Source organism: Symphalangus syndactylus, chromosome 4, assembly GCF_028878055.3.
Source record: "Symphalangus syndactylus isolate Jambi chromosome 4, NHGRI_mSymSyn1-v2.1_pri, whole genome shotgun sequence".
NCBI classification, from domain to species: domain Eukaryota; kingdom Metazoa; phylum Chordata; class Mammalia; order Primates; family Hylobatidae; genus Symphalangus; species Symphalangus syndactylus.
In genome coordinates, this window is record NC_072426.2 from 129,256,739 (window position 1) to 129,279,043 (window position 22,305).

General features: G+C 38.2%; 1 protein-coding gene across 1 annotated transcript in view; it reads right to left on the reverse strand.

Annotated features, from left to right (window-relative positions):
• Positions 1-2,870: 2,870 nt before the first annotated feature.
• Positions 2,871-22,305, reverse strand: part of CTSO (cathepsin O) — a 30,060-nt gene continuing 10,625 nt past the window's right edge. Inside the window, exons 2-8 of the mRNA XM_055276225.2 lie at positions 21,729-21,837; positions 20,893-21,032; positions 18,012-18,179; positions 15,983-16,104; positions 8,291-8,454; positions 7,086-7,178; positions 2,871-4,821 (exon numbers count right to left, since the gene is read on the reverse strand). Of these exons, the coding sequence (XP_055132200.1) occupies positions 4,787-4,821; positions 7,086-7,178; positions 8,291-8,454; positions 15,983-16,104; positions 18,012-18,179; positions 20,893-21,032; positions 21,729-21,837 (831 nt within the window). The 3' untranslated portion in view covers positions 2,871-4,786. The remainder of the gene's footprint in view (positions 4,822-7,085; positions 7,179-8,290; positions 8,455-15,982; positions 16,105-18,011; positions 18,180-20,892; positions 21,033-21,728; positions 21,838-22,305) is intronic.

Below are 22,305 nucleotides of genomic sequence, written 5' to 3' on the forward strand. Positions count from 1 at the left end.
GTGGCTAGGCTGATATAATACAGAGGCAAATGGCATGGTGGTTAAAAGGCACTAGCTTTGAAATCAACAAGCTCGAGGGCAAATTCTGGCTCTGCCATTTATTAACTATCTGGTACAATCACCAGTTGAAGCCTAGTTTCCTATCCATTTGGGGATAAAAGTACTTATTTTATAAGCTTTGCTATTTCTCAGGAAAAAAATATGTTAATAGATGTTCTGTCACCAAAGTGCCTTAGAATATTGGTGTAAATGTTATTTGTCAACACTTATCATTATTTTAATAGACTGTATTAGTCAAGATTCTCCAAAGGGACAAAACTAACAGGATTGATGTATATATATGAAGGGGAGTTTATTAAGGAGTATTGACTTACACAATCACAAGATGATGTCCCACAATAGGTCTGCAAGCCAGGAAGCCAGTCCGAGTTCCAAAACCTCAGAAGTAGGGAAGCCAATAGTGTAGCCTTCAGTCTGTGGCTGAAGGCCCCAGAGCCCCTGGCAAATTATTGATATAAGTCCAAGAGTCCAAAAGTTGAAGAACTTGGAGTCTGATATTCCAGGGCAGGAAGCCTCCAGCATGGGAGAAAGATGGAGGCCAGAAAACTCAGCAGGTCTGTTCTTTCCATGCCTGCTTTCACACTGGCAGCTGATTAGACAGGGCCCACCCAGGCCGAGGGTGGGTCTGCCTCTCCCAGTCCACTGACTCAAAAGTTAATCTCCTTTGGCAACACCCTCACAAACACATCCAGGAACAATACTTTGTATCCTTCAATCTAATCAAGTTGGCACTCAATATTAACCATCACAACTTTGTCAACTTGAACTCATCCACATGTCCTGAAATCACACACAATCTTCAAATAAAGCCAATAATAAGGTCATAATTACACCTAACACAATACAGCTATCCTTTGTACAACTGGAAGTGTACCAATCCCCAATCCAAATGCAATTACCTAAAGTTAACAACACTTAAATGCTGATATGAAGTCAACAAATCTTACATCACATGATAAAGGAAAAATAAAGGAAATAAAATGAATATATTTTCTTAATACAAGTGTATATATGTGCAAACAAGTTCTCAACAAAATAAGGAGGAAATACTGATGACAATTACAATCCTCATTTCTGCAACTGGTCACATGGCTGAAGCTGCTATTGATGACTACCTTATTCCACTACCCTCATTCCTTATTCTCTTTTCCTTCAGCAAGCACCTCAGCAGGTTGTGGCTTTTTACCTGGTGGAGTGACCCAAACCTTCATTCCTGAAGTGTCTGGGCCATTTGTAGTCCTGTCAGGATTGTGCTGTTGTAGTTTCCCATTGACATTAATCACAGGGCATGGCAATACTAAGAGACACCCTAAGAGATCCCCTCTGTTCCATGCCTACTCTTCCTTACCTCCATTGTGAAGTAGTAGACTGATTTCATCTTCACAGTCCGGGTCAATCACCCTGGCCAATACTGTAACTCCCTTCTTAGCCTGTTGTATTAGTCTGCTGTTATGCTGCTAATAAAGACATACCTGAGACTGGGTAAGTCACAAAGGAAAGAGGTTTAATGGACTCACAGTTCCACATGGTTGGGGAGGCTTCAAAATCATGTTGGAAAGCAAAGGAGAAGCAAAGCATGTCTTACATGGTGGCAGGCAAGAGGGCTTGTGCAGGGGAACTCCCATTTATAAAACCATCAGATCTTGTGAGACTTATTCAGTACCATGAGAACAGTATGGGGGAAACCACCCTCATAATTCAATTATCTCCACCTGGCCCTGTCCTTGACATGTGGGGACTATTACAATTCAAGGTGAGATTTGGGTTAAGACACAGCTAAACCATATCATAGCTAAACCATATCACAGACTATACGGTTATATTTAGTTCTTTACACCTATATTTCTTGGTGTGACTAAGCTAGAAGTTGCAAGAGTTTTATCAAAGGATATATCAGTCATTCTTAATGTAAATATCAAAATAATTTAGACTGCAATTTCCCACCCTCCCCAGTCACACTTGCTTCTAGTGCTGATGACCCACTTTATAACTTTTAAATGGGTTAGAAAATCACTGTAAGGTTGGCTAATTTAGAATTCACTTTGGGATCTTTGTGAAACCACATCCAGAAACACGTTGATGACTTTCATTATGACTTCTAATTATTAGGTGAGGATTTTGTTGCTTTGACTTCAAGTAGTTTGTTATGGCTGGATCACAGCATAAGAGTGATCAAACTATGCAGCACAGCAGCAATCATGGTTGAAAAGGTAGAGAGGGGCTTCTTCATGAAAGCTCACTTAAAAGAGCTCACATAGTACCATATAGGCACTGGGAGCCCTTGAACGGCTGTGAACAGAAAAACTGATAATGTCTTTGAGAAATGTAAATGCTGGGGAAATATACTAGATGGACTATAAGAACATCGATCTGAATCACCAGACTTTGGGTCTGGACTAAGGGACATAGAGAATAATGAGTAGGCTACTGAATAATGGAGATAAATGACACTAAAGAACATGCAACTAAGAAATGACAGTAGCCACAGGAGGTAGGTAATTCATTGATCGGTTACCAAGGTGTAGATGACCTGCTTAAATGTTTAGGATTTGTCTTAATTTTATTGATTGGGTGATTCCATAAGGTTGATTCTGTTAACCAAAATAGAGGCTCTAGGAGGTAAAGGAACTTTTTGTTGGGGGCGGTGGGAGAAGTTAGGGAGGATGATGAATGGAGTTTTGGAAACACTGAGGTTAAAGTGCCTATGGAGAAGCCCAAAAGCTGGATATATTAATTTAGAGCTGAGAAAACAGTGTAAATATAAAGCACATTCGTGTTGACAAAATGTAAGCCATACACTTAAGAAGAGGTTCTTTTTAAACCAAAGTCAAATGTAGGTTGTTTTATTGTAAATGTCATCAAAATCCAGAACAGCAGAAACATATTAATCAGTCTGAAATTTTAGAAATCCTTTAGCACTTGAAAAAGAGTATTACAAATGCATTTATATCACATAGAAAGTCAGTGAATACAAACTAAACAAGCAGGACATAGTTCTTTTCTGGCATTCCTGGATAATAAGAATATTTATCAGTTAAAAGGTCAATATCTGTCTTCCTGAAATAACTCTAACCCTGAGTCAACACACATTCTTTTGGGATTGGTTCTGATTGGCATAAGAAGAGAAATATAGCATTTTGTTTTTTATTTTGTTTATCTAATCACAGGGAAGGATAAACAAAGGGCAAAAGTGACAGAAAAAGTTAGATGTCCTTGAATTTTTTTTTTAGTGGTTGCTACTGCATTTCATGTTTCATTTTTGTTAGATCATATACATTAGAAAAGAATGATACGTTTTAGAGAAGAAATATGTACATACATAGTATCAGAAATAATTTTCTTGTATTGACTCATTTAATACGGTTGTGCTTATATTCAATCAGAAGGTCAACTCGTTTGCTCTAAGGTTCTTACACTGCTAACAAGAAATGGCTTTTTTCCTGTTGCAGGTCATGAGCAGCACACAGTGTCCTTTCTACGCACACAGGATTATTGATCACTGTGCGGACGCAGGCCAATCCGAATTGCACCTGAAATCACTTGTGCAATTAGTGATGCAAGAGTGATCACAGGAATCAAGACTGGGAGCCAAGGGAAAGAAAAAGAGATGCACAAAGAAGCAGTTCGGATGGGAGACCAGGAAAGCTAAGGGGAAAACTGGGAAACAGAGTCTGGAAAACTCACAGTTTGATTGATACCCAGGGTTAAGAGACGGGACTTTGATAGAAGTGGTGCTTATGAATTAGGGGAGGAAGAAAGAGGTGAGATCCTAATGTTGGTAAAGGTACAGAGACAAAGGGAGCCAACTACGTAGTAAGAAAATAGAAATAGAAAGTAAAAAATCAGACTTAATTCTTTAGTCAGGGAAGCCAAGCCACCAGGAAAACCTGGTAAAGAGTAAGAGAAAGAGAGGGAGAAAATATGAGATAATATTTTGGTATGTTGATATACTAGAGAACAAAATATTATTCTGTAGTATAAAAAGAACAAAGTAAGAAATACGATCTATTGGATTCCTATTCACAATGAAAATTATCAAACAATAATTTGTCTCTCAGGCAATGCTAACAGAAGTTACTTACATAGTTGCCTTACTGTTCATTTAATTTCAGTTTAACTGAAGGGATTTTGCCCTTTTCCTTCCTTCTACGTGGTCACTCTGCTGTTCAAAGGGTAAGCACCATTTGTTCAGGTAAAGCAATTGGTGTTTCAAATCCTTCCGATATACCATCTCAGAGGGCTGCTAATATAACTAACTGTACAAGGCACACATAATTTTAGGTTGGCCATTCTTGTGTATAGGGGTAATCTAAAGCTAGTAATTATACTCCACAAAAGAAAATAAATTCTTATGACCTCTTTGATCCCACCTGAAATATCGCATAATAAACAAACAAATAAATAATAAGCAAACAAAAACAAACAGTAGCCTCCCCCTGTTGCAGGGTCCTAAAATATCTCCTAATCTGAATTTCCTCTCAGGGCAGGAAACTGTCCCATAGGCTTCCTCGCAGGCTTCTGTGCTGGAGTTCGTCCCACTGACTTTGGTTGTCCATCTCTCGACAAGAAGGGAACATTCTGAAACGTAGTTTAAATACTACTAGGCCTTAGAATCTTTTGTATGTAGTTGCTGAAACTTGAAGTTGAATAATACTTTGAAGTACTATGTTACATTGCATTATGAAAACCTTCATTTTTGTAGCTGTCTCTTGATCTGCCCAACATGTCACACAAATATAGAAGAAACGGAATCTGCAATACCTAAGGGAAAAAAAAGGAATTATTAGTCTATCTCCTCTTTAGATGCTTTTGAAATTGTAAAAGCAATTTTCCATTTGGGTTCAGAAAGAGTTAGTATCTACCAAGAAAATAATGTAATACTTATCACAGCTTGTCAATGTAAACATGGTATCATCAAAGGCAGATATAAGAAGAGATTAGGCATATTAGAAGTATGCCTAATATTTTCGTTTTAAGAAACTAAAATAATTTTAAAGATTTTAAAAATCCACAACAAAAACTACTTGTTAACTGAATAAATGAATGCAACTGGAAGCTGTATTAAACTACTACATTATTTCTTAGAGGCAAAATAACTTAAGAAATTATTTTAAATACAATTTCATAACTCAAATTCTAAAATTTGAATGTGGGCAAAACTTTAATAAATCACAAGTGTGCTATGCTTTCTTTACACACGAGAACACAGATTGCAACATCACGGTAAAAGCAATAAATAGCCTATCTGAAGACTGGCTTTTTTTGTAACTAACCATATCTTCGAAATCTCTTGCAGCTATGAAATACTATCTGCCTTATACCATTGTTCATAAGAGTAATATGACATCATTGTAACTTTCAGGGAATACTCACTTTCAGGAAGAATTTGAATCCCTATATGATTACTAACTAGGCATGCCCTTAATGATTTACATTATGAAAGCAGGTAGAGAGCAGAAATTATCTCCACTCACCCTTAGTAGTTGAGGGATGGAGAAAGGTTGTGGTGAGGGATGTAGTTATAATTGAGGCAATTATGAACCAATATTTGAATATGTTATTTTAACACTCCTGTAAGAGGTTTGAAAGCAGTCACCCCTCAGCCCAAATCCAGGATCCACCACTGCTGCAGTCGGACATAATATATGTTCAGCAGCAAGGGTTCAATGATTAGCATCAGTACTTTATCTGCAAGTTCCAAAGATGTATGAGTCCCCAGTGATGCTGAAAAGTAGAGGCCTGATGGGGTTGCTAGTGCTCTGGCCAATGTATTTCTGTGATGTTGACTTTTTTCAATGAATAACTTATTAAAACTGTCTCATCAGAGTGATAGAATAGATCACTCATGAACTCTCATGGATTCTGCCTTATGGAATGATTGGTTAATTGTCATTGAACATAAACTTTCAAATTTCTCTGTAACTATTTAATCAGTCTCATAATCTGAAAGATTCTGCATTTTTTTAAAAATTGTATATATGTTGGAACAAATTATAATGAGAAATGACATGACTGCTCTTATATGTAACTTAGTTTGGGTCTAGCTTGATTCAGAAAATGTTGATTTCTAGACCAAAAGTTTTAGAATATAGGTTTGAATATAGTTTCATAACATGGTTAAAATTCTTAACTAGCTATTTTAGTTTGGTTGGTGGTTCATTTAAAAAGTTGTCATTCAGGCAGGGTGCGGTGGCTCACGTCTGTAATCCCAGCACTTTGGGAGGCCAAGGCGGGCAGATCACGAGGTCAGGAGTTGAGACCATCCTGGCTAACAGGGTGAAACCTCGTCTCTACTAAAAATACAAAAACAAAAATTTAGCCAGGGGTGGTGGCAGGCATCTGTAGTCCCAGCTACTCAGGAGGCTGAGGCAGGAGAAGAGTGTGAACCCGGGAGGCGGAGCTTGCAGTGAGCCGAGATCACGCCATTGCCCTCCAGCCTGGGAGAGACAGCGAGACTCCATCTCAAAAAAAGAAAGTTGTCTTTCAATAAAAAAGCATGTTTGGTATTTGCCTAAGCCTCTCAATTCTAGTGGGTGTTTTGCTAGAATTTTGTAGGTGGCAAGGGGCATATTAAATCACAAACAATACTAATGCTTAGTTTTCGTATATTTTAAAACAAAGAAAAACTCTCGATAATCATTGAGCAAATATTATAATACACAAATTAAGAAAAATTTATAGTTATGAAATGTAAATTTGGAACAAGAAGACATTTCTGCAGGAGTCCAGTCTCCTAAGCTGTGTGTTTATCTCATTGTTAAAGCAATTAACCTTGGTATATTATTACTTTATCTTATGTTTTGAGATATATATGTAATATATATTTTTTACTAAGGTCCCTCTTCCTTTTTCAAATACTAATATGTTTAACAGTTCCTCTTGCAAAACACTTTTTTTTTTTACCATTTGGTTAAAGGACAAAAATTATTACTGCTAAAGTGGTTTGAGTAGATTGTAACTCTAAAATATTCAAATAATCTCCTTAATATTTGTATTGAGGTTTTAAACACAAACTCATGACTTACCACAAACATTACTTCCCATTTTGACATGGGCATAACCATCTACTCCCCATGAACTTCCCCAGGAATTCCGCACAATCCAATACGGAGTGCTTCCTGCAATGAAACATAAATGGTAACAAATCCTGAAAACTCAAACTTGTTATGAATGTTTAAGTTTCTTTATTTTAAGTTAGATTCTTGATAAGGATAGTAGCTCTGAGAAGAAGATTAAAAATGTAATGTAATGGTAACTTAAACTACTTTATTTTAACTAAGTAAACCTGAGCAGTACTTATGGACACTCTCCAATCAGTAGAAATGTATGTTTGAATTCACTTCCCTTTATACAGGGACTGCATAAAATGAAAACAAACACTAATTTCAAAGGAATCAGAAAAAGAAACAAAGAACTGTTAGATATGTATGATAAAATAATACGCACTTACCTTTTCCCAACAATTATTCTAAATGCTCCAGATACAGTTTTATATCGACAAAAATTATCATCATTTTAACAAGATATCCACCCAAAAATTGACAGGTGGAATCTGACAAGACATTTATGTTGGGAACAGTCCCCCCAAATCCGGCCATAAACTGGACCCAAAACTGGCCATAAACAAAATCTCTGCAGCACTGTGACATGTTAGTGATGGCCATGATGCCCACGCTGGAAGGTTGTGGGCTTACTGGAATTAGGGCAAGGAACACCTGGCCGAACCCTGGGCAGAAAACTGCTTAAAGGCGTTCTTAAGCCACAAACAATAACATGAGTGATCTGTGCCTTAAGGACATGCTCCTGCTGCAGATAACTAGCCAGACCCATCCCTTTATTTCAGCCCATCCCTTTATTTCCCATAGGGAATACGTTTAGTTAATCTATAATCTATAGAAACAATGCTTATCCCAGGCTAGCTGTCAATAAATATGTGGGTAAAGCTCTGTTCGGGGCTCTCAGCTCTGAAGGCTGTGAGACCCCTGATTTCCTACTCCATGCTCTGTATTTCTGTGTGTGTGTCTTTAATTCCTCTAGCGCCACTGGGTTAGGGTCTCCACGACCGAGCTGGTCTTGGCACATTTACACCTATAAGATTGTTGAGAAGTTGTGAAGGTCTTATGAGGACTTAGCCATAGCAGAACCAATTTCAATGTTCTACAGGATGGTGATCATTTTGCAGTCAGCATCCAAGCTGGAAAGCAATCAACTGAGTCTTATCAGCACTTACCTGTTTTATCAAATCCAGTTATGAGAACTGCATGATTTGCTTCTCCGCTAGAGCAGTGATGCTGTATAATGCCTCCCAGATAATCTTGCCAGCTCACTGCATCTACTATGACGACCGAAGGGCCAAAGGTAAGAAGTGCTTTTGCCATTTCATCTTCTTGGTTACTACCAAAAGAGGAAATATTTGGTTAGAAAATTTAGTTTTTAAGGTAAAAATACAATGATCTATATAATCTGTGTATGATTCTGAGTGGTTTGGTTGCAGTTACGAAGGACCTAAACAATGGAAGCTAAGTCTGAGAGAACGGTAGTCTATGGCTGGGATACGGTTTCAGGATATCAGGAACCCAAGCTCTTTCTCTATCGTTGTCCTGCTATTCAAAGATTTCCATTTTCAGGGTCCATTCATGGTCCAAGATGGCTGCTGGGACTCCAGCCATTTAACACATATTTAATACAGCAGGAAGTAGAAAGGAGAAGTGGTACATCTCTGTTGAGAAGACTTCCCAGAAATAACACGCAACACTTCCATGTATATCTTCATGGATCTCATTGGCCAGAACTCAGTCATATGGCCAAGTCTAGCTTAAAGGAAGATGGGGAATGAGTTCTGTAGCTGGCTGGAAAATTAGTTAAGACATAGGGCTTCTTTTATTAAGGAAAGTGGAAAGACTAGATATTTGGAGATACCTTGCCATCTCTCCCACACCATGAGAATCAAGAGACTAACTTATGTTAGTCATTGTCAAATACAGAAATTATAGGGAAGGGCTACTCAAAAGTGGCTAATATAATTATACAATAGAAGAAATGCTAAGCAAATATTTTAAAAAGAGAAGAAATGTTAGGATGCCAGGAGAACTAGGTGTTCAACTGTGAAGACTGCAAAATACACAAGTATTGCTTTCACACATGGACATAAAGTCTCATATTATACAACATTTGTCCTTCATTGATCTTACAAGTGAGTGATGAAATCATTATTTACATTTTTCAAAGGTCAGCTTTGTGGGTGAAGGATGCTGAAACCAAGTTCCTAATAGTTTAAGCTATTAAGATAACATTGGATAGTTTACTGCTATAGCAAGCCATGGGTGGATTAGTGGTAACAATCCACTAATAAGTAAGTAAATAATCTTTCATGACGACCAGCTGGAGACTAGTTTCTAGAGAGGGAATATTTTGTCCACAGAGGAGCAAAACGTTGACTGCATAATAATGGAATTGATTGAAATAGAAACTATATATTCATTTTATACATTTATTCATGTTACCTATTAACATGAATATCTGCTTTTTGAGATCTATAAGTAGATATTTCTAATTTTTGTTACTGTAAAACAGTTCATATTAAGATTATCCTGAGACAGGCAAAATTGTAAAATTTTTAAACGGCATCATGATAGGTTATAGGTTTTTAATTATCCCACACCTGGGTTCAAATTCCAACTATACACTGCAGCCATTAAACCTAACATGGAGAATCAATATAAGGATAAAATTATGGCATACAATTTTGCAAGACATAAACTATGGAGCATGCCCAGCACATATGTTATACACCAAGTTTACAATAAGGATTATTTATTTACCTCATTCCTAACTTATCTAATAACTAATTGTGTTCCCCATAGGATTTAGTGTATAAAGTATATCTTATTGTATCAAAATTCTTAGCATATTTCGTGATTTAAACATGATATATATAATGATCTCTCTATCAACCAGAACACAGCTGTCTCCATCAATTTAAGATAACAAAGGATTACTGGAAGTTCATTTCATCAAAGATCCAGCTTCAGGGACACCAGGAGAAAAGCAGAAAGATCAAGAAGAAGGAATATTTTTAGAATGCAAAGGGTAACTGACATTGCAGAATCAAAGAAACAATTTAGTAATAATCCCTGATTTGGGCCAGAGCTGAAGAAAATATATCAAAGATTAGAAGTAAGAAATAGAAGGACAAGTCTCAGTCATAAGCAGAGGCAAATGTTCCATTTGGCCCCAGAATTGAGTGGCATTTCTATCATTTGTCTTTCAGAAAGATTTCAGCTTTTAGAGAGTTCAAATATGCTCCAGACAGCATTTTAATTTCCATTATTAACCCAATATAGAACTACTATCAACATGTACATTGTTATGATAATGGCTATATTAACAAACATTGATTCCATGAGCTTACTATTCATTTCACAGATTAATAATTTCCAAAACCTACAGTCTTCAAATAATTTTCCTAAATTTTATTGTCATCAAGATGCGGCGATGAAGGCAAGTCTGACCTGTTACTGACACTTCATGATGTAGATTTCCATCTCATCTTCCCTAGAATTCAGTGTGTTATTCTGTGTCTGAATTTTTCTGACTATTGTTATATGTAGTAGGTTCCTACAGTTTTTGTTTATTTACATAGTCATTCTCATATTCTAGTTTGAGTCCTGAAATTTCTGGGGTCTGATAAACAAAAATTCATGAAGAACCTTGGGTGGGAATGGTCATTTTGCTTTAAAATTAGGTTATGTTTTTATATTTTAGAGGATTTTTTTTCCCTTCTTAGGTGTTTTCAGGTTCTGTACAATGTTTTAAGGAGTGTTTGGCTGAAAACCTAAGACTGCATGACATTACCAATAGTGTTGGGGTAAAACCACAAGCTTTGGAGTTGAAAAGATAGGAGTTCTAATCTGACTCCAAAGTTTACTAGCTGTATGGCCCTCCCTGAGTCTCAGGCATCCACCTTACATGGAAATAATATTATTGGAGTACAAAGGACCAGGTCTTGTGCCCAGTTATAGCAAACGCTTTGGAAGACCTTCACACATCCTCAGGCTGTCACCACTGCAATGAACTCACTCAACTTGCAACAATGAGATCCTGCAGTTCTTTCCCTGAGCCCTTTTCCTCCTAGAGCCAGGAAAGCAAGCCCAGTCCCCATCTCCATCCCCAGCTGCACCCTCAACTAATGAATCAGGGAAGACGACAATCATCAACTTGGGTGGGATGACACTGAAGTGTACATTTTACCCTGGCTGCCAGAGTTCCCCAGCAAGACTAAGCATGAGGTTAGCCACAGCACTAACTGGTTTAATCAAGAAACCCTGCTTCCCCGGTTCTCTCATTTCCCCACCCCACCACCAGTCTTTCCTGGGATCACTTCCTAGGTGTTCCAACTGAACTCTTGCTGTTTCTTTCTAAATCTGTTCCTGTCTTAGACTTTCAAGTTTCATTAATGGTAATTCTATTTTTCAGTCATTCAGATCAAAAGGCCAGGAATCCTCCTAGATTCCCTTCTCTCTTATCTCCTCTCCAATAAAAAACTGTGTAGGGCTTTACCCTCTGGGAGGGGTATTAATCTATACATACCCCTCATCTCTCATCTCCAAGGCCATTCTCCTAATACCCTGCTCTAAGGCTACCACTTGGCGTCTGATATGGTTTGGCTGTGTCTCCACCCAAGTCTCAGATTGAACTGTATCTCCCAGAATTCCCATGTGTTGTGGGAGGAACCCAGGGGGAGGTAACTGAATCATGGGGGCCAGTCTTTCCAGTGCTGTTCTCGTAAGCGTAAGTCTCATGAGATCTGATGATTTTATCAGGGGTTTCCACTTTTGCTTCTTCCTCAATTCCTCTTGTAGCTGCCATGTAAGAAGTGCCTTTCTCCTCCCACCATGATTCTGAGGCCTCCCTAGCCATGTGGATCTGTAAGTCCAATTAAACTTCTTTTTCTTCCCAGTCTTTATCAGCAGCATGAAAATGGACTCATAGTAAATTGGTACCAGTAGAGTGGGGCACTGCTGAAAAGATACTTGAAAATGTGGAAGTGACCTTGGAACTGGGTAATAGGCAGACGGTTGGAATAGTTTCAAGGGCTCAGATGAAGAAAGGAAAATGGGGGAAAGTTTGGAACTTCCTAGAGACTTGTCAAATGGCTTTCCCCAAAATGCCAATAGTGATATGAACAATAATTAGGTCCAGGCTGAGGTGGTTTCAGATGGAGATGAGAAACTTGTGGGAAATGGAGCAAAGGTGACTCTTGTTATGTTTTAGCAAATAGACTGGCAGCATTTTGCCACTGCACTAGAGATTTGTGGAACTTTGAACTTGAGAGAGATGATTTAGGGTATCTGGCAGAAGAAATTTCTAAGCAGCAAAGCATTCAAAAGGTGACTTGGGTGCTGTTAAAAGCATTCCATTTTAAAAGGGAAACACAAAGAGCATAAAAGTTCAGAAAATTTGCAGCCTGATGATGCAGTAGAAAAGAAAAACCCATTTTTTGAGGAGACATTCAAGCCAGCTGCAGAAATTTGCGTAAGTAGCAAGGAGCCTAATGTCAATCCCCAACACCATGGGGAAAATGTCTTCAGGTTATGTCAGACACCTTCATGGCAGCCCCTCCCATCACAGGCTTGGAGGCCCAGAAGGAAAAATTGGTTTCATGGGATAGGCCAGGGTCCTTGTGCTGTGTGCAGCCTAGGGACTTAGTGCCCTATGTCTCAGATGATCTGGCCATGGCTCAAAGGGGCCAATATAGAGCTCAGGCTGTGGCCTTGGCAGCTTCCATTTGGGGTTGAGCCTGTGGGTACACAGAAGACAAGAATTGAGATTGGTGAACCTCCACCTAGATTTCAGAAGATGTACGGAAATGCCTTGATGCCCAGGCAAAAGTTTGCTGCAGGAGCAGGGTCCTCATGGAAAACCTCTGCTAGGGCAGTGCAGAAGAAAAATGTGGGGTTGGAGACTCCACACAGAGTCCCACAGGAGCTGTGAGAAGAGGGCCACTGTCCTCCAGACCCCAGAATGGTAGATCCACTGACAGCTTGCACCATGCACTTGGAAAAGCTGCAGAAAATGCCAGACCATGAAAGCAGCCAGGAGAGAGGCTGTACCCTGCAAAGCACAGAGACAGAGCTGCCCAAGACCATGGGAACCCATATCTTGCATCAGCATGACCTGGATGCGAGATCTGGAGTCAAAGGAGATCATCTTGGAACTTTAAAATTTGACTGCCCGCTGGATTTTGGAGTTCCATGGGCCCCGTAACTCCTTTGTTTTGGCCAATTTCTCCCATTTGGAATGGCTGTATTTACCCAATACCTGTATCCCTACTGTATCTAGGAAGTAATTAGCTTGCTTTTGATTTTACAGGCTTATAGGCGGAAGGGACTTGCCTTCTCTCAGATGAGACTTTGGACTGTGGACTTTCGGGTTAATGCTGAAATGAGTTAAGACTTTGGGGGACTGTTGACAAGGCATGATTGGTTTTGAAATGTGAGGACATGAGATTTGGAGGGGCCAGGGACGGAATGATATGGTTTGGCTGTGTCCCCACCCATGTCTCAACTTGAATTGTATCTTCCAGAATTCCCACATGTTGTGGAGGGACCCAGGGGGAGGTAACTGAATTCATGGGGGCTGGTCTTTCCCATGCTATTCTCATGATAGTGAATAAGTCTCACAAGATCTGATGGTTTTATCAGGGGATTCCGCTTTTGCTTCTTCCTCATTTTCTCTTGCTGCTGCCATGTAAGAAGTGCCTTTTGCCTCCCACCATGATTCTGAAGCCTCCTCAGCCATGTGGAACTGTAAGTCCAATTAAACCTCTTTTTCTTCTGTGTCTTGGGTATGTCTTTATCAGCAGCATAAAAGCAGACTAATACAGGGACAGTATGACCTCATCTCCTACTAGTCTTGTCTTTCTTCTCCACACTAGGCAGCCACAGTGGCTTCATCATTGTTCTAACACGCCAGACGTGTTTCTGCCTCACGATCTTTGCATTTACAGCCTCTCTGCTTGGAACCATGTTCCCCCAGATATCTGCGTGGTTAAGTCCACGCACTTCTTCAAGTCTTCACTTGAACATAACCTTTTCAGTGAGTGAGGCCCTGCCAGGCAACCCTTTCTCAAATTGTACACTCCCCCTACTACCAGATCTTTCCTCTTCTTCCCATTGCTTTCTTTTGTTCTCTTTGGAAATTATTACAGCTAACATGCCATATGTATTTTTATATTTTGTGGATTGTCTGTCTCAATTACTAATGAGGGCAAGGTTTTTATGTGTTTTGTTCTCTGCCAAATCCCCAGAACTTAAAAAAAAAATCAGTAGATATTTGAATGAATAAATCAATCAAAGAAAGATCTTCTTGCAGTCAAATGCTATCAGCTTAGCATTGTACTGTTAGAGTTTAATCTTCAATATAAATGAGATTTTGATTGGGACCTCTTCCTTCCTAATCAAAGGCCCAATGCCAACAACTCCTGCATTCTCTCTTTCCCTTAATTCAGACTAATGCCTATGATTCTTTTGCTTCTTCTTAAATTTTTTTTCAATTTCCTACCATGACAAGAGATTCCCTTAATCCCTTTTAATGATATTTTGTAAATCTAGTTTTTTCTTGTACACGTCCTTCCCTTATACTCTCAAGGAAATCACAGTTTATAGGGCATACTTTCTCATTTTAGAAAGCACATTACCTTTACCCCCAAAGGAGATGTTGACCACGGTACTTAGTGACCCTGCACATTTTACTATAAATCCTATGTAGCCTGCCAGCTGTGGAATTAAGGCTGTCTGGTATATGGTTCCTAGTGTCACCCTGAGGACCCTTGTTGCAGACCAGAGCTGTGTTGACAAGCTGCCAGTTCTCTGGCACACTTATGCTCATTTAAACGGGTACATTTTGTTCAAGGATGCAATTTCACCCTTGATTTCTTTCAGATCCCATGGGTAGATACCATCTGGATCAAGGGATTCTTTTATATTCAGGACCACTAAGTCATAGGGGATTCTGTTACCTTATCCAAATTTAATTTAGTTCCTGTTTTCTCTGTTTCAAAGGACTGCAAAGTTCTCATCATATATTTTCTTAATGAAGCCAGGAGTTGGTTGGGTCTTCCTTTGTCCTTTTCCCCCATGAACACCTATTTTGCATGCTATCAAATGGTCATGATGAGTCTCCAGCCAGCTCTATGTTTTTCATGTGTTTTAAAAGCATTTTTAATGATTGTTTCCTCCAAAACTATCCATAGTTATCCTACCCTTCAATTCCAACACAAGTCCTTTTCCTCAGCCTGTCTTTATCTATCCCTACATTCCCATCATGCTTATAGTGTATGCTACATAATTTATCTTCAGTAGTATATGCTTCCCTCTTGTTTCTAATCTGAAGTTTTGTGTTATATTTTTCAAGTGGCTGACGTCTTGAAAAATGCAAAGAACATAGAAGATGTTCAAAATATGCTTCCTGATATGTAGCCTGAGTGATATTAGCTGCACAGTCCATACAAAGCAATTCTGGATGGACTCACCATTAAGATTGAAATATGCTAATGATAATATAACACCTAAATTTGATAAGATGAAGGTGGTATATATAAATATAAATTATGCACTAATAATTTATAAGTATAATAAATAGAATATAAAATATAACAAATAAATATAAATATAAATTGTATCTTAAACAGAATTTAAATTTTTCATTTCTATTGTAATGACACTTGGAAAAATAAGTAGATTATAATTAAGAAACAACATTTACAACATTTCATTGTAATTGCTACTCTTTCTAGTAAAAAGTAGGTTTTACAACGATTAAGAGTATGCAGCGATGCCTTCAATCGAATTATTAACTAAATAGTTAATAGATCATAAATTAAAAATATATAAAGAAAAACATAATACAGTAAGATCTTTACCTGAAGTCATACGCAGAATAACCTTTGATTGAAAATCCAGAATGTGAACCCGAAAAGTAATGGCACAGACCATTTTGTGCTTTAAAAGGATATTCTGAATCTTTCACCAGTTTTACTTGCATCTAAAAGAAAACAATCACCAAAAATGTTTACTGTCAATTGTTTCATAAATCAAATAGAACTTACTTCACTGTGTCAAAACAGGTTCAATTTCATACACCTTCATCATGTGGATATACTTTGCGTTCTTTTGTTTTTCTTTTTCTTTTTTGAGACAGAGTCTTGTTCTGTTGCTCAGGCTGGAGTGCAGTGGCTCGATCTTGTCTCACTGCAACCTCCACCTCCTGGGCTCCAGTGATCATCCCACCTCCATCTCCCCAGTAGCTATGACTGCAGGTATGAGCCACCACGCCAGGCTAATTTTTTGTATTTTTTGTAAAGATGGGGTCTCACTCTGTTGCCCAGGCTGGTCTTAAACTCCTGGACTCAAGAAATCCACCTGCCTTGGCCTCCCAAAATACTGGGATTACAGGCGTGAGGCATTGTGCCCAGCCTATACTTTGGGTTTTTAATATTATAAATTAAATCTTTAGGTGCTTGCTGTGGATAGTCTAGACATTTGGAGTCAATATCTTTCCTTCTCCCTTACTTCTCTTTATCTTACAGCATCCTTTTGTAGATCCTCCATGGATTTAATAACAGTCTTGTCATCTTTCTCCTGACGGTGCTATAGGGCAGCTCACTTTCCTCCCAGTGCTTCTCGTTCTGCCAAGTCTTTCAGAGTCCATCCAGTGGTTTATACACAGGCAATGGTTAAGCCAAGCATTCTTTCTATCACTTCACTTTTATGCCATTCATATAGCATGTGTCAAATGCTTCACAGTTATCTGTACAAAATCCTCCCTTTTTGAATGCTAGGCTAATGAAAGGGAGGAGACTCATAATTCATTGCTGTCTACAGTGTGTACAGAGCATCTCCTGGAATACGTGATTAAAAATGCAACCAATGGATAATGGAAGAGAATTCAGGTTTGGGGAACTCTAATTTGATGACGTTTTACAGAACCTAATAGCACGCTCATTGGCAAATTTCATGCAGTTGATATCAGATATGGGACACTGTCAGGGCAAGTCCTAAGAATACTGAGGGACACTGCAGTATACTGAGCAAAGCCCTACTGTGAGAGGCTGGGGACTGAAGGTACAACTCCGGCTCAGCTACTGACTTGGCAACATGATCTCACCTCTCAGGCTTCATTTCTTCATCTATAAAAAGAGCTACAGGCTGGGTGCGGTGGCTGATGCCTGTAATCCCAGCAATTTGGGAGGCTGAGGCGGGTGGATCACAAGGTCAGGAGATCAAGATCAGCCTGGCCAATATGGTGAAACCACGTCTCTACTAAAACAACAACAACAACAACAACGGCAAAAAAAAAAAAAAAAAAAAAAAAAAACTTAGCCAGGCATAGTGGTGGGCACCTGCAGTTCTCAGCTACTCTGGAGGCTGAGGCAGCAGAATTGCTTGAACACGGGAGGCAGAGGTTGCAGTGAGCCAAGATTGCGCCACTGTACTCCAGCCTGGGTGACAGAGTGAGACTCTGTCTCAAAAATAAATAAATAAATAAATAAATAAATAGCTAAAAAATTAGTCTCTAATGTTCCTTTTAACCTTAACATTCAGAAATTCTATGAAAATAAAAAAGTCATATATTCTCATCTTTCTGGGACATTATGAGATATTCAGATCTGCAAAAAAGCATGTATATATTAAGAAATGTTAAGAAATAAATATAAATATTTCTCTGAAGACAGACTTCAGATTTTTCCCCTTTTGATTTCTTGACAACTGCTTTGCCTAGAAGTGATTCATTTTTAAATATTCTGATTAATTACTTCATGCTTTGATCACCTACATTTCCAAATGTGGAAACATTATTTAATATATGCGAACAAACCGTTTGAATTTTGAACACACAGTAAACAAGCAAAAAAGGAAATAAAGAGTTTAAGAGGCTGAGAGACTAGTCACCTTGTTTAACCAGTTCAAAGCATTGAGAGTAGAGCCTCCATTGCAGCCATAATTATTATACGAACAGTCAATGACCTGCTGGACACTTAGGTCTTCCAGGGGCTTCCCTTTTATTGCATATGCAGATTCCACTGCCCCTACCACGCTGAAGGCCCAGCATCCTCCACACTGTTTAAAAATAGAAAAAGGGGTGGTATTTATAGGGTTTAAATCAACTTACCAACATCTCTAAATGTAACAAGTTATCAAATCAAGTAAGGTTTCCAGATTCTGGAAATGATTTTTAAATTGAAAAAAAAGAGAAAACCAAAAGTCTCTTTTGAGCATCACTTAATTATTAGTTCATGTTGTCAGCATTATTACTATTCTAAATTTGGCAATGCAAGATAAAAGTGAATTTTTAGAGACACAGGAAATACTTGGGCTAACTGATGATCTTCTAAAAGACTATTCAGTTCACTGAATATGTGACTTCTCTTTGTAAGTGGCTTTTCTGCTGGAGAGTGTGTGCTGACTCCCACCCCATCCTTCCATCTCCCTTGCTTTTCTTAGGACACTCTGCTTCCATGGTAACATACCACTTCCATCCTAAGGGTGAGGAGGGGAAAGATGTATGTCGTGCTCATTATTTGATGGAGATAAGAGAATTAATAAATATTAATGAATTACTTTTTAGGCTACAAAGATGCCCTATTAAGTATGCTTATAGTGGATGCACATGAAATATCCTAAGGATATATTAGTCATTACTCCAGTATCGGCTGCCAATCATGCTTATAGTGGATCTATTAACTTGCTTTTACTTAACAAACTAGAACAAAAGAATAAAAGAACTAGTCCTGAAAGAAAGAGAGGAGACAGAGGGAATGAAATTAGGATCACGTAAAAGGAAGAAGGATCCACAGAAAAGGCAGATAAGAGTAGGATTTGAGATTGGATGAAACTAACATAACTGGCGGGCCACGTGTGGCAGAGTTAGACCAAAAAAAAAAAAAAAAAAGAATGACAATTGGATATCTTTGCCGAGTTGTTTTGAGCAACCTTATGGCTTTAAGTGCCCTTTTAAAGGTTATATCTCTAATGCCTATGGCATAGTAAAAACACTCACTAAGTGACTATACAGCAGGGTCTCCAAACTTTGACAAAGGTAAACACAGGGTGGCTCACACCTGTAATCCCAGCACTTTGGGAGGCCAAGGCAGGCGGATCATGAGGTCAGGAGTTCAAGACCTGCCTGACCAACATGGTGAAACCCTGTTTCTACTAAAAATACAAAAATTAGCTGGGCATGGTGGCGCACACTTGTAATCCCAGCTACTCAGGAAGCTGAGGCAGGAGAATCGCTTGAACCTGGGAGGTGGAGGTTGCAGTGAGCCAAGATTGCATTACTGCACTCCAGCCTGGGTGATAGAGTGAGACTCCGTCTCAAAAAAAAAAAAAAAAAAAAGAGAAAACGTAACAGGCTGCTAACACCACCCCTATAGCCAGCTTAGCCAGTTTTAGTCAAGCCACAAGGGCAGTGCCTGCTTAAAAAAAAAAAGTCTCTCGTATACTCCTTTAATTAAAGATCCCTAAGTAAAAGTTCCCTCTTTAATACACTGTGGACAATTTTTGAAAGGATTCGATTTATGTCTAATTCACATGTTATTACAAATCCAATAATAAAGCAAATGATATGGTGGTAAAAACTTAATGTACAAAAATAAATTTAGAATCTGAGAAGCAAAAATCATTCTAACTACACATTGACTGAGAAACAACTGGCACCAAAACACTTTACATACAAGGGAAGGCTGAATGATCTGTTGAGGTTTCCACTGCAGACAAACTGAGACTATCCCCTCTGGTTAGGGGTTTGACTTTCCCTAGTTGGCAGGCATTCCCTATGCCAACAGTGGGGGATGAGGACGGGTAGAGAAGGTCAGCAAAGTATGCACACACCCCTCAAACGTCTGCCAGCTAGATGGGTTCACTACATGCATTACAGGTCATACCCACCCACATCTGCTTTTACCACTTTCCTTCCTATTTCAAAGGCACCTCCTTCCACCACTTCAGAATAACTCACAAGCTGCTGCCCTGCCAACTCCCACGTCCTCAGCACACTTTGAGTCTCTTTTCAAGGTAAATTGCTATATTTATTGCAGTACTTACATATTTCTTAATCAGTAAACATGTGTAAAACTGTGCTACTGTGTCTATTAGTTTTCTGTCTTTCAAAAAATATGTCATTGACTAAGTTCCTAGGTAGCATGACCTAACCTCATTTCTCCCATAATCCCTGTCATGCTACTGCTCAGTTCTGCAAAGGTGGTGATTTTCTGGAATGTATGTGTCACATTATGGCTGAACTGACTACTAACTATATTTTAAGGCCCACAGATTCAAAGGTATATGATCCTGTGAAGATGGGGGCAGATTTTCTAATAGAGCTTGCAAGATGAGGCTTGAGAACCCAGGAGATTTGGCCACGCTGTTGGTAAATTTATCCATTTTCATTTTACTTTTTCACTTTTTTTTTCTTAACCATTTAAGCCTTTAGTGCTCATGTTTACCTTCTCCAGCTTTCCATCTGCTATTGTACAGAAAGCTTGGTATCTGTGATAGAGCTACTGGGAAGTATCCCTGAGTTATTGTGGTGGTGGCAATGGCAGTTAGTAAGAGGACATGGCAAGGAAGGTTTATCTTCAGAAATAAAAGTCAGGGCTTTGACATTTGCCTCTCATTCCTCCAGAGATTCTCTTTTCATTGTCATTTTTGGATGACTGAGATATGATTTTCCTAGAGAAATAATGGTTCCATTATAAGTTTGATTAAACTTGACCTCAAAGCTGCCTTTCAATGCTTAGATGATTAGAAAAGAAGAGGGATTTAAACTTACCATCTGCTGGTTTCTCACTTGTGTCACAACATGCTTGTCCCTCCAGTCAAATTTTAACGGCAAAGACACATTGGGGATGGACATATGTACTTCTGCTGAGTATCTGGGAAACTTGGAAGGTTTGCTTCTTAAATAAATGGCTGAGTAGAAACATAAAATGAAAAGACAACCAATATTATATTACAATATATTATATTATATATATCATATATATGTTATATATAAAGACAATCAATATTATATTATAGGGAGACAACCAATATTATATTAAAAGACAACCAATATTATATTATATTATATCCTTGAGATTCTTTGGGAGGAACTTTTAAAGAAGAAACAGAGTCTTCTAGTAGACCTGCTATTTTAGATTTTCCTTTGTGCTTTTCTATAACATAAAATGCATTCATTAAAAACTACAAAAGAGAATTCCTACAATAAGGCTGGAGTTGACACATAAAATGGCTTGTTTGATAGAACCAGGTCAATAATAAAAATAAGTATAATTGACATCATTTGTTCTATCATAACTCATGGAACCATGTGTGTCCTGAACAGAAATAGCACTAGAAAACTGCAGAAGTGATTAGACAATTATCCTTCATAGCCACATGGAAATGTGCATAATTATAATATTCTTTTCTTAAGCAGTAATTAGAAGAGAGTGGCCAGGAATTTATTTTCTTATGTGAGCACATGGTACATGCCTGATACTTAGTAGATAGTTAATAAATGTTAACTATTACTCAATATATTAGATTTACAATGAAATATTTATCAAAAGTTAAGCAAGCAAATTAAAATCAGGAAATCACCCAAATAGCACCATCGGACCATACCTTTAAACTCTTCAGGAAACAAATAGGAAAACTGATTTATTCCATAGAAGGCGGTGGAGTTTTCACTGGGAAATAAAGAATTCAAGTATCGATGTCTATTAAGACTTTCCTAGAAGAAAAACAAAAACTATTTCATATCCACTATGTCAGTTTTCCATAGTAAACTGTGTATAACTAACTTGGAGATATTTTTCAATTATAAAGTTAAAGCTTGATTTCCTTCAGACTACAATGAAAAGTTGTATAAGATACCCATAGGAGATTCATAAACATTTTCAATTAGAATTATTATCTAATTTCAGACATTTTTTGAGGCTGAGAAAAGTGTATTTTATTCATTTATAATTCCCCATCACCAGGCTTGTTGCAAGCATTCCATACACAGCTGTTAAAGTACTGACATAGTGGGAAAAAAGAAATAGACTGCAAATAAACACTAGATACTAGAAGCAAATTGTCACCTATAGACATTCACTCATGTGGTTAAACAATTATGAATATGGAATATGACCTCTTCACCTTTGTGTTTCCCGGAACTAAGTAATGAAGCATGAAAAACAGACTAAGTAAATAAATT